The sequence below is a fragment of the Phasianus colchicus genome, chromosome 9 (genome assembly GCF_987193195.1).
Source record: "Phasianus colchicus chromosome 9, bPhaCol1.hap1.1, whole genome shotgun sequence".
Classification (NCBI taxonomy): Eukaryota; Metazoa; Chordata; class Aves; order Galliformes; family Phasianidae; genus Phasianus; species Phasianus colchicus.
The window spans coordinates 30,670,801-30,683,270 of NC_143444.1; the positions used below are offsets into that span (position 1 = coordinate 30,670,801).

The window sequence follows — 12,470 nt, forward strand, 5'->3', positions numbered from 1 at the left end:
CCTCGGAGTGCTGTGTTTTTCTTAGCTGCAGCACTGTGCAGTCATTCTACCTCTATAAAACCCAGGGAGGGACTTTAAGGTGGGCCAAGCACATCTCAGAGCTTGGCTGCTTGATTAACACAAGGCCTCCCGGTGACAGCACAGCCAAACAAGCTCCAGCCCTGGCCCTGTGCCTTTTTCCACTTCGCTGCTTCTGCTGCCCATATGTTTCAGCTGCCAACACAGAGCATCGGGCGCATTTTAATCACTGGTTTTCTTCAAATAATTTTATTACTGTGAGAGCAAATTTACAAATGCCTTTTACACTCTTCGTGATACAGAACTGCTATAGTAACAGCATTCTTTTTTTCTGTTTTTCTCTTCCAGGAGCAAATTCGTCAGTGGTTGTTGATTTCATGCCTACGTCATCATGGAACATCTCAAGTGAGCTAGATAAAGGTAAGTGGACAGAAAATGTACAAGTATGTGAAATCAGACTTTAAAATTCTAATAATTCTTCTTGACTCGGCCAAATCAACAAACAAAGGGATGAGGGAGCATTTAAGATAAGCCTTGTTTGCCTTGCGATCATTTGACATTTAATTACGTGCTGTTCTGTGATTCCTGGAGATTGCTGTGTTCGTTTCTTGTTCCAGTAAAATGTTCCACATGGTAAAAGCATTTCAAGATGTGAGCTCTGCTGGTTTATGAACTGCTTGACATTTTGTCTGGTGGATCTTAGGCTCTGAAAGCAAAGTTAACAAGCATCGGGCAGAGTCATTTTGTCTCATTGTGCTTTATTATGAATTTTAAAGGCTTTAAATTAATAGAAGGGAAAAAGACATTTGCAAGTGGTAATTATGTGTGATTTTGAGCTCTCTGAAGAGGTTACAGTGAGAAAAAGAGATATATTTCTTATTCCCCTTCATTTTGTAAAGTATGCACCACCAGCACTTTAACCCAAACTGCTTAGCTTCCTCTAGCCCATATTCCAAGCCTGCAGCTTCTGAGTCAGTCTGCTCTTTGAAACCCTTCTAATGCACCGTTCACAGTGGAGGATGCTGCTCACCTCACTAACTGTTCCATTTGTCAAACACTCTCTTTCCATTTGCATATAATTTTGTCAAACATTAACTATTTAGACTGACATTTCCCATCATGGAGTTCTGCCACGGACTGTTTCTCCAAATCTCATAGTCTGTGTTTTGTTAATTCTTTGTATGAACATGCGTGCATAAAGTTTTATGTTGAAACATAAATGTGTTTTCTGTACTAAATATGAAGGGAATCTCTAGTTCTGGTGGTTAACTCTTTCACTGAAAGCAGTTATGTGTCAGTTCTCCAGGCAGCATTTACCTACACGGCAGGGTTTCCACTAGGATGTGGTCCCTCATCACAGAAGTCAGGGTCATACCTTGTTGAGGCGAAAGAAATATTCTTTGCCAACCACAATTGGTGATGTATTCTTCATTCTCCATGGTGAGCCCCACTGGTTTGATTGATAAAGAGCCTGCAGTTGGTTCGCTCTGTGTCACAGGGGAAGGTGTGTGCCTCCAGCCAAAGACAGAGGGAAAGGTGCACGAATGATACCAAAGGTAATGTAACTTTTCAGCAAATCCAATCTGAGCTGAGCTGAAAAATAGCCCCCGGTAACTTTCTTGTTATTATTTATTATTATAGTTTTGTGTCAGATGTTTTCTTATGATCAGGGTGATTTTTTACTGGTACTTTGGCCAGGCCTGCACTCTCAGCAGGACATACCTCCATGTGAGCACTCTCCATCCTTAGTTTGATTGACTGAGCTGGGGAGCAGAGCAATGTACTTGCAGGCAGCATGCACTGCATGAATGACCCTCTGTGTTCTGTGTCCGCTGCCTAACCACTAAAATCACCAAAGTACCAGGCTATACCAGCTGGGGTTTGGATGTCCCAGTGAGCAGAGGTGAAGCTTTGGGCACTGAACCAACCTATTGCTCAAACCAAAGCCTGTAGCTTCTGCTCCAGCACTGAGCCTGCCCTCAATGTTCACAATCAGAACACTCTCCATGTTACTTCCATGGCACCTGTTGCTGAGTTATTTTGTCAGAAACAGGTAAAATGAAGTTTCACACTTCTAATCCACCTGGAATGCAGCAATTATCAGTGGCTGGGCTGAATCCTGCATTCCTGGGGGATTACCGGCCCCTTTGCTTGCCCTCATTAGCATTTAGACAGCTGTAAGCTCACACACCTAAACATGGATTTACATATGTGATTAAAATGCATTTGCTGCCCAAAAAGCTTAGTCAGAGGGGCAGGTTCCTCTGTGTGCCCACAGGCCAAGCGAGGCACACAAGCCTTGTCTTGCCCATAAAAGCAGGGGCTTTCATGTGGGTGCTGCCATCTCTCAGGAAGGTCTTTGAAACCCTCACAAATGGAAAGCAAAATACACTGCAGCACATGCTGATAGAGGCATGCACTTTGTTTCCATTTCTTTTTGCAAGCAAGCGTCTCGAGGCATCAACATCACTTGTCTTTGCTGCAGTCAGCCATGAGGTCATGCGGGCGGCCCAGTAAAACTTATTTTAAAGCCTATTAAGTTCACCACATGAAAGCGGTTTCCAGCCAGATTTCCCAATTAAGCAGCTGTCCACATTAAGTGGCTCTAACTCTATCTGCTGTCTTGTGGAAATAAGCATGTCTTCCTTGAACACTCCTTCGGCATTTGGGAAGGAGGAACAGCTCGTGGGCTCGTTAAACAATATTCTGCGTTTTGAAATAATTACTTAATATGGTGCTTTCCCTACCTCGGAGAGTTCTACAGCGATTATCTTACAACTGAGCCCTATTCAGGTTTCAATTTCTATTAAATAAGCTAAATCGACAGCGTTAAACAGTTGCCTGTTTATTCTTTTTAACAGGAAATGAATTTAAAAGAGACGCAGCCACCCGTGAAGAGCTGTTGAAAGCAACGATTGATGGGAGGGAGGAGGTGGTTTCTCACCAAAACCTTAAAAAAACAAACAAACTATGCATAAAAATAAAAAATAATCATGGTTAAAATAAGAGAAACGTAGCTATGAGCGTTTTCCTCTTTTCCAACTTGGTAAATCATGGTGTGCAGAGGGACTGCCACCAGGGAAAAGAGAAATGAAAACGCGATCAAATAAGTATTTAATTATATAAGGAGAAATAAACGGACTTCAGGGGAAGAGAGGGGGCCTGGTGGGAGGGAAAAGCCCATCCCAGAGGGAGGAGGCAGGATGTGAGCCTCCTGCCACAGGTTGCTGCCTAAGGTTCCCCTTTGGCTGGGAGAAGCCACAGCACTGCTCTGTTTGGGGCATGGTGCTGTGAGGGACAGGCTTGACTTTCCTGATGCTTAAGACTCTCTGGTTTCCCGTTTCTTTGTACCTATGCATCACCTCCCCAGCGTCAGCCAGGCTCCAGCTCTTGATTTGAGAAAGTTTTGCATTTACCATGAGCTCTTGGTTCCCTGATGGAACCAAATGGTGGTGGAAGAGTTGGCTTTTCCTTGCATCAGATTTGAAAGAAAACCTTTCCCTGTGAGATCTGCAGATCCTGCGCGTATTCCTTTCCCTTTTCACAAAGCCCATCTGCTTTGATAAGCAAGTATAAAACACGGGAATGGTTCAGGGCTTGGGATCCGTTTTCATTTTGAGACATCTGCCATCCCAAGCCTGGGCTCACAGCTCCCTGCTGCTCTCAGCTCTGCATGGCACAGATCTCAGTGCAGAGAGCAAACATTCCCCAAGGAGAGGGCAGCAGGAGGCAGGATTTTGCAGAATGTGCCCCAAATCCACTGGTGGTGGTTTGAGGTGGAGCTGGGATTTATCTTCATGCATTCCAATGCACACCAAGACAAGGATCGCCTGCAGCAAGGCATGGTGTGGAGCAGCAGAAAATGACCAGGGCAGGGTGAAGCAGGGCATGGAGAGCTGCAGTGTTTGCACTGCTACCCTGCACATCAGTGACTTTTGGAGAAGGCAGCTTTGCCATCCGTGCTGACAAACCCATGCTGAAGCTGTTGCCTCAGCAATTCCTTCCAGGCAGGGATATGCCCTGGCCTTGAGTCTTCATAGAGAAAATCCTTCTGATGGCCTGGGGAGAATTTAACTCTTAGGCAAACTACATCTTAAGAAACATCAACAAAAGCAACCGTGGACAAAGCCAGGAGGGTCGGGGCCTCCTGACTTCGGCCTCAGTCCTTTAGAGATTTCCAGATTTTCTTTTGAAATCACTGGATGTGAATTTGATACGTGTGGTGAAAGGAGAAGAATTACAGCTTTCGCATTCATGCACAATTTACCTTTTTATTTTCCTTTATTATCTGGGGGATATTGGGTAAATCAGGCTCCCCCGATGGGGCTCAGGGTTCGGATTCTCTTTGTGGGGTCCGGTTAGTAGCAGGGCAGTAAATTACTGCTGCTTTGTTTGAAAATTTTTTTAGCCACAGTACATTAGCTCCTTTTGTTTGCTTTTCCACTGACGGAGCGCGCGTTTCTATTTGAGAATTTGTGTTTCTTGAATGTCTCATTTATAAATAACACAGGGTGTGAAATTTGAAGGTCGCGGGACAAAACGAGAGAAAGAAACCACCCTGGGTAACACGTGGCATTTGTGGCAGAAGCCTTGCACGAAATGCTTTGCTCACGTGGGATTTTGTGTAACCTCAGTGTGTGCAGCGAGTGTCTGACCATTGTACATAAGGTAACTATATATAATAACCTTTTCCTGGCTCATCCAGCTATCTTTGTTTATTTGAAAGATTGATAGATCAGAGGGTCAGGGGACGTGTTTTATTGTAAGTTTCTGTTCCAAATTTCCTGACATTTTTGGTTTTAAAAAAATAGAGCTTTAAAAGGCACAGAAAGGGCTAATAAGAACCAGATCCTCAACTGATGCTATGTCAAAATGTCAAAAATAACAGCTTTTCTTTGACTCGACGACATTAATCTTAGGGCACATACCTTTCTGTGCACCCTTCCTTTAATAGCTGGAGTTTTTGTGTGCAGCTCTTTACTGCCGAGCAGCTTCTAAAGTGACAACAAAATCCCTTGATGGTTTTCAGTAGTTTGGTTTATAGCTGGATGTGGACGTTTGTTTACCTATTCCAAATCACTTTTTTTTTTTGTGATAAAGTTTAGAGGCTTCCTACTTGCGCTATAAAACCGGTTCCTAAGTAAAGAAAGGCTTCATTTCCCCTTGCTGGATTACAGCATCAGAGCTACCACCGAGGCGGCCGTCCTCAAACCTGGGAGTAAACTCAGCAAAGCAGAGGCAGATGTGAGCCCTCACATTCATAAGAGGAATTCAGAGGTGTGAAGGGCAGCGAGGTGTACAGCCCCCATCCCTGAGCAGTGGGATTCAGGTGCTCAGCCCTGATAACTTTGAAAGGCCAAAGGATCCGTGCTCTGCTTCCCTCCATCAGCCCACCCACTCTTATAGCCCGAGGCAGTCCTGAAGCTGCTAATGATCGGAAAGCAGCAATTAATTATGAGAATCTCAAATGCAGTGAACGTCGCGTGGGGATGTTGAAAAGCTGATAAAGCCTTGGGCAGCAGTCAGCCTGTTTCAGGTCAGTGTGTACAGATCCTCGGGTGGCATTCATGCCTCAAATAATGGCTGGCAAGAGAAAGCCCTGCACACAGCTGCAGTGTGTATCCTGAGTTGAGCATTGCACATACACAGTGCTGAGGAAAACGAGCAGGGCGAGCAAATACAGGAGTGTGTTTCCTTTTGTCCCAAGAGATCTGACATCGAATATTTCCGCTTGTTTGTTTGGACTTCTTTAACTCTGATATCCTTCATATGGGTTGCCAAATCGTGGGTCGAGTGCGGTATCCCTTTCCTCCCACTGCCATTCCTCTACTTTTATTCATTTGAAATAAGTGAAATTCCAGCCGGGACTCTTCCTTTTGCCCCCTTTAATAACAAGGGGCTGTTGATCGGACCCGCAGATCGGACCTGCCGGGAGTTCTCTTCCTTTGTGAGTTATGGGCAGACGAAGCAAGCCATGGTTAATCCTTTTTCCAACTGAGAAATATGTGCTCTGTCAATGGCCACGCTTGGGTAAGAAATTCTGCTGGTTCCTTCTTCAGCTTAACTGGAAGAGCATAAAACTCTGCTCAGCTGAACATGTGAAGCAAACAGAAAAACCCATCCTGCAAGTTCTGGGTGGGCTCGGAGTTGTAGACTTTCTCCCTTGAGAGCAATTCTGTATGGAACATTCCCACTGCTGGAGCGGATGGCGGTGCTGATAAATGGGAACGTGGGCTGCATCCACATGTAGCGTCACCTGGGCTAATGTGGCTCATCTCAAGCTCGGAGGAAATGGAAATCATAGAATGATTAAGGTTGGAAAAGATCTCTACTACAACAAGTCCATCTGACAACCCATCTCCACCATGCCTGCTGCAGTGCCCAGTGCCCCACTGCACCTGGGTTTAAGCTGCCCTTGCGTCTGCAGTGACCTGAACGAGGGTTTGGATTTGAGCTTTTTCCTGAACGTTTTGAAAGATTAGAAGGGCTCAAAGAAGAGGATAAGTGAAACAATCGTTCTTCTCATGAAACGAATGGTTCAGGGACTAATCCTGCATCCCCACCGTGCCTTAAACACCTAGTGAAACCAGAAACGCGGAGCACGCACGGTGCAGCAGAACCCTCCTATGGACAGGGAGGCTTTTACTGCTCTGAGAGGTGTCTTTGGTAATTTAAGATAGAGCAACCATGTGGTCGCAGAGGAGATTAACATTCCTTGGCCAGAGAGGATGAGCTTTTATTTTGAAAGCCACCTGGGTTCCACTTAAAAGTGGTGGAATACTTCAGAATTTATTACGGCTGAGCAGGCTCCTATTTAACAATGTCAAGACATAGCTGTGGAAATACACACACTTTTCTTCTTTGGAGACACGCAACGCACTACAGTTCGTCCTCGCACAGCTGTTGCTGTTCTGTAACATCAAACCAGCTCAGAGTTTGGCCACGAAGGATACCTAATATTTGGATTTTATATGCAGTGTCTCCAATTTATGTGCTTAGAATCATGAAGATGACTTATGATGTGTTGTGTTTGCATTGGCAACGGCTCAAAACCAGAAATATATTTCAGGCTTGGCTTTCCAGATATTATCTCAAGTCATTTAAAAGTTCATTATAGGGCACCCGCTAGTGCTGCTATAGTAAAAGGGCTGTCAGCATTTTTCAAGGGTTTATAACTCAGCCATTAAAAAAAAAAATGTCTGTGGGCTGAAACTTGGCATTCAGGGGGTAGACCCAGCAGTAAATTGTTTTTACAAATTAAAAAAAAAAAAAAAAAAAAAAAAAGTCAATTTGACTATTATTAAATTATAGGTGGGCTAAATTTTATTTAGAACTTATTCAGGCTATTCTCCTGTACTTCTGTAAATTAAAATGTGTCTGAAACGTTCTCATGGAGTGCAGCTCTAAAATACGGACCAGCTGTTGTTGTTCTTGAAATCCTGAGATTGAACTGAAAATATAACAACAGCGCTTATCCCAGCATAGCACTTTTCACCTTCAAAGTGCTTTACGAGCATTATCTCATTAATGTACATAGCAGCCTCCCCATGATGTAAGAGGGATTATTATCCTCACTTTATAGCTGGAGAAACCGAGCCAAAAGGTTTAAGGCTGTTTTTAAAAGGACTTAGTTGCACAAATCCCGTGTGAGCTTTGATTGGCTTTGGGTGTCTGCTTCCCTTCGGCTCTTCTGAAAATCCCAGCCGGGGTGATTCACCCAGCGCTGCTCGGAGCCAGCCCTGCACTCACACTTTCCAATGGCTGCTGCCACTTGAGCGTCGTTAACTTGTGCATAAGAACCATCATGTTTCTAACAAATTATTCTTTTGGGCAGAGAGAGGCGGCAGCCATGCTCACCCCCTGCTGAAGCCCAGAAGGAGGATCTACCCCTGTTTTTCTTGGCCTCTTTTGTCCCAGCGTTAGAGCTGATGGCACCAGAGAGCGGCTGGACAGAAACCTGAGGAGTTGCTTTGTTGTTGGTTGTCGTTAGGGAGAGGATGGTGATGGTAGCTTTGGGGATTTGATGGGCTTTGGAAGCTAAGGGTTAAATTTGAGGGCTGGAAGTAGAATTGGGCTTCCCTTTGGCTGCCCTGTGCTAGGTGAGGGCAGCAGTTCTCTTAGTCCGGTATTCCTCAGGTTCCCAAACCTGGCATGGTTTGGAAGCACTGTTGGACCTTCAGCTCACTGTCAGTAACAGAAATGCTTCACCCATGAGAAACTTCTTGTGAAGATTCCAGCTGCCTGGAACTTTCCCTGCTCACATCTCATATCAGGTGTTTTACAATCTGCTGCCTGAGCTGATGTAAGATTTGGACGCAAATTGCATGGATTGAAGGACTAAGCTAAGCTGAATTTTGAAGATGCTATTTGTTTTAGAGTTCCTGTAATAGTTTGCAGAGAAGGCAAAGAAAGCTTGGGGAAGAGTGGGAAGTCCTGGCACCAGAGGCTGCTTCTGTGGGTACCTGCAGAGAAGCAGCCCCATAGCTCTTGCTGCGATGGCTGTACTTCCCCATTGCCTCACTGTTGGCACTGGTACTTTGAAATCCTTCTGCATCTGGTATCCTACCCAACATCATTATTATTCCTTTATTTGCTTCTTCTGCACACTCCAGGACCTTTAAAATATTCTATTTACTGTTGCTTGTCAGCAAGACCATCGCAGGACTGAGGCCATTCTGTTTTCTGTCTGTATTGCACTGAAGGTGTTTGAACTTCTGTCTATGAAACAAAATCAGGAGTTATGTCAAGGATTGTGATGTAGAAATGCACTGGATCATTAAGCGTGGTTATCCACTTCCATGTGATTAGTGTGACTCTGTTAAGCACTCTGTGGGGAGAGCCCAAGAATACGTGTGCTGATTTAGATGATACTTCCCAATGAGGTTATGAAGGTGCAAGTCAGAAATGCTTTTAGTCTCGCAGAAGTGGCTTTGGAGAGGTAAGGAGCAGCCTGGCACCCGGGGTGGGATGCTGAGCCCATTGTCTGCCTTCACCACTCAGCTGCTTGGACACCAGACACGGTTTTAGCTAACCAGGTCTATAGGAGCACAGTTAGCAGTATGATTTTGCAGTTTCATATCTGCGTGTTAACAGACTTGATCAGTGAAAGATTGCTGTGTGGGCAGCTCCTTTGTGCACAGTGCTTATCCTAACAGCACCTCGGGAGAACAGGGATGTGCTGCACGCAGTGCTATGCAAATCCAGGGTAAGAACTCACACACTAAGGAGATTAAATACAAAGGGGAGAGATACTGATACTCACAAGACATAATGAAGGGAGTAGCCAGTGAAGACATGATTAAAATAAGTAATTAGGGAAGTGGATTAGTTGAGTAAGGTACTTAGCCAAGCTGTTTTTATTGGGTGCTGGAGATCTTTCTCCTAATTTCAGGCAGGCTTGCTGCTGCAGGTAACAGTGGATGCAGCCGTCCGTGGCCGCTCCAGCAGCACAAGTTCAGTTACTGATGGGCCTCATCCACCTCCCAGCCCTGGGTTTCCCACTGCCTGGCTGCCCTGCTGAGACACTGCTAATGGGCTCTGCCCACTAATGACCACATGGGTTTGAACCTGTGACACCGAGATGAAAGCCCGCGTATTCCGTTCCCCTAACCCAATCCATCTCGCTCTCTGCCTTTAAAGGATTTAATTAAATGCTGAGTACAGTTAACTAGAAATGGCCTTCTTCCTGACTGGTGCGGAGTGAAATAGCACTTGACAGGAGAAGGCAATGCTCATGAACGGATTAGAAGAGATTAATTTTGTGAAATTGTGATTTAACATTCTCTGTCTTAACAAAATGAAAGAATTCTTGATCTTATGCTTGCAACTATCATGAGACCTATTTCAGATTAAACTTCAGTGCCTTCCCCTGAGGAAACACTGAGAGGAAAGCCTTCATCTCGCAGATATGATCCCCATTCCTTCATCTGTGCTCTTAGTGCTTGCAGAACCATTTGCAACGTATCTGCACTGCTCTGCAGCTCCATTAAAAATGGCTCTGAGGTCCTCGTGGCTGAGTGGCTTATTTCATACATTGGTGCATTCTGTGGATGCAGACGTGAGCAGGGCAGATGTGTGAGGCACAAACAATAAAATAAGCAGCTGAATTTACAGTGGATCTTTTTGCATTTACTGGTTAGCGAAAAGGAAAAATAAATTAAACAGAGGTGAGGCATTACATCTTTCTGTTGTGTTGAATGAAGCCGAATACAGGATGATGCTGAGAAAGTGAAGAAAATCTATGGATGTACAAAGGAAAAGAAGCTTTTGAGAACAGTATGACTACTGTGTGACTACTATGAGTACTGTGTCCAGGTCTGGAAACCCCAGTACAATAAAGACAGGGGAGCTGTTAGAGAGGTCCAGAGGAGGGCCACAAAGATGATCGGGGATCTGGAGCACTTCCCGTATGAGGACAGGCTGAGGGAGCTGGGCTTGTTCAGCCTGGAGAAAAGAAGGCTGCGGGGTGACCTCATTGCAGCCTTCAGTACCTAAAGGGAGCCTACAAACAGGAGGGGAATCAACTCTTTGAAAGGGTAGATAACTGCAGGACAAGGGGAAATGGTTTTAAGTTGAGGGACGGAAGATTTGGGTTGGATGTCAGGGGGAAGTTTTTTACAGAGAGAGCGGTGAGGTGCTGGAACAGCTGCCCAGAGAGGCTGTGGATGCCCTGTCCATCCCTGGAGGTGTTCAAGTCCAGGTTGGATGGGCAGCCTGGGGCTGGTATTAAGTGTGGAGATTGGTGGCCCTGCATGTGGCGGGGGGTTGGAGATTCATCATCCTTGAGGTCCCTTCCAACCCGGGCCATTCTGTGATTCTGTGACTACAGTGTAGTGAAAATAGCAAAATGTGTTCCTTTTTTCACTGTGCAAAACTATGTGGAACCCAGAGTGGCCCTGAAACACAAATTAACAAGGAGAATTTTTGGTGAAACCCAATAGCCACTTCCTTCATTTCCCTTTCAAAGATAGGAGAGAGAGCTCTTTCAAATAACACTTCCCGAGCTGGATTTTTTTAACTCACCTTGTTTCTTTTTCCACAACAGATTACTTCTTGACGCTCGACGAGCCGATGAACAACATCACCACCACCCTCGGCCAGACCGCAGAGCTGCACTGTAAGGTGTCTGGCAACCCTCCGCCCACCGTGCGCTGGCTGAAGAACGACGCTCCCGTGGTCCAGGAGCCCCGGCGCATCTCCTTCCGTGCAACCAGCTATGGCTCCAGGCTGAGGATCAGAAACCTGGACACCACCGACACCGGCTACTTCCAGTGCGTCGCAACCAACGGCAGGAAGACTGTTTCTACCACCGGTGTGCTGTTTGTCAAATTCGGTACGTTATCTCCTTTGAAGCTGTTCGAATTGAAAATAGCGCAGGTAACTCTGGATAAAGTTCTCAGTAGAATATCCCACATTGGAAGGGATCCATGGGATCTTCAAGTCCAGCTCCTGTGTTGTATTAACCACTGAAAACATGGCTACTGACCCTGGAAGCATTCAAGGCCAGGCTGGATGTGGCTCTGGGCAGCCTGGTCTGCTGGTTGGCGACCCAGGCCATTCTGTGATATGATTCTGTGATGGAATGGTGTCAGCCAAGCAGCATTGCTCACTGCTCAGCTGAGATGCCCGTCATGCCAGCTGTAATGGTGGTCTTTAGTATACAAAAGTCCAATAGAACCAGGACATAAACAGGGACCGCTGAGCAGCAGTGTTCATTGGTACACCAGCAGGGTGGATTCAGACCAGATGATAAAAGCTGTGATTTTCTCAAGTGCCCAAGTGACATCCTCTTCTTCTAATAAGTGAGAAATCCAGCTTGCAGCTTGGAGAAGATTGGAGGTGGAGTGAAAATGTTATGTGTAGACCCATTAGTGATATATATATACCTTTCAGATAAAATAAGCACTTCTTCGAAGTTCATATTGAGGCAATTGCCTTCATAGACAGTCTTATGACTGGGATGATTCCAGACATGAGATGGGTTTTGTGCATCCTATCCATCTTCACTCAGGGTGAAATACTTCACCGAGGTGAGGATGCTTGCATAGAACCCCAGGCAGTCCTCATAGCAACACAGAAGGAATGATGTATCTGATGTGTCCCAGAGTCTTTCATCATGAATCTCTAAATTCTAATAAGAAATTGGTCATTGGATTTTCTCATAAAGTAATTGTCCTTTAGATTATATCTGAAATTTAGGATATTTTTATCTAAATAAAAAATGGCACTTTATAGACACTGCTGTAGAAAACACAGAATATTTTTTCTGGTTTGCTGACTGGAGCAACATTTAATCTTACAACTCAATTTCTAAAGCAAATGCTCATTAATATGAATGTCTCTTAAACCTGCTGCAGCTGACTCTTCAGTTTGCTCTGTGCTGCTGAACTGCATTCAGCTCAGCCAGTCCAGTATTTGCCAAATTATAAACACCAAAGGCACCACCAGCGAAA

The 12,470-nt window shown here is 45.1% G+C and overlaps 1 protein-coding gene across 7 annotated transcripts in view; it reads left to right on the plus strand.

Annotated features, from left to right (window-relative positions):
* Nucleotides 1–12,470, plus strand: part of ROR1 (ROR family WNT receptor 1) — a 135,350-nt gene that overhangs the window by 90,063 nt on the left and 32,817 nt on the right. For all 7 annotated transcript variants that reach the window (XR_016469389.1, XM_031603776.2, XM_090146813.1 and 4 more), the window contains 2 exons: nt 367–438; nt 11,063–11,350. Coding sequence is in view for 6 of the 7 variants with exons in the window: in XM_031603776.2 (XP_031459636.1) it covers nt 367–438; nt 11,063–11,350 (360 nt within the window). In the remaining variant the exon portion in view is untranslated. The remainder of the gene's footprint in view (nt 1–366; nt 439–11,062; nt 11,351–12,470) is intronic.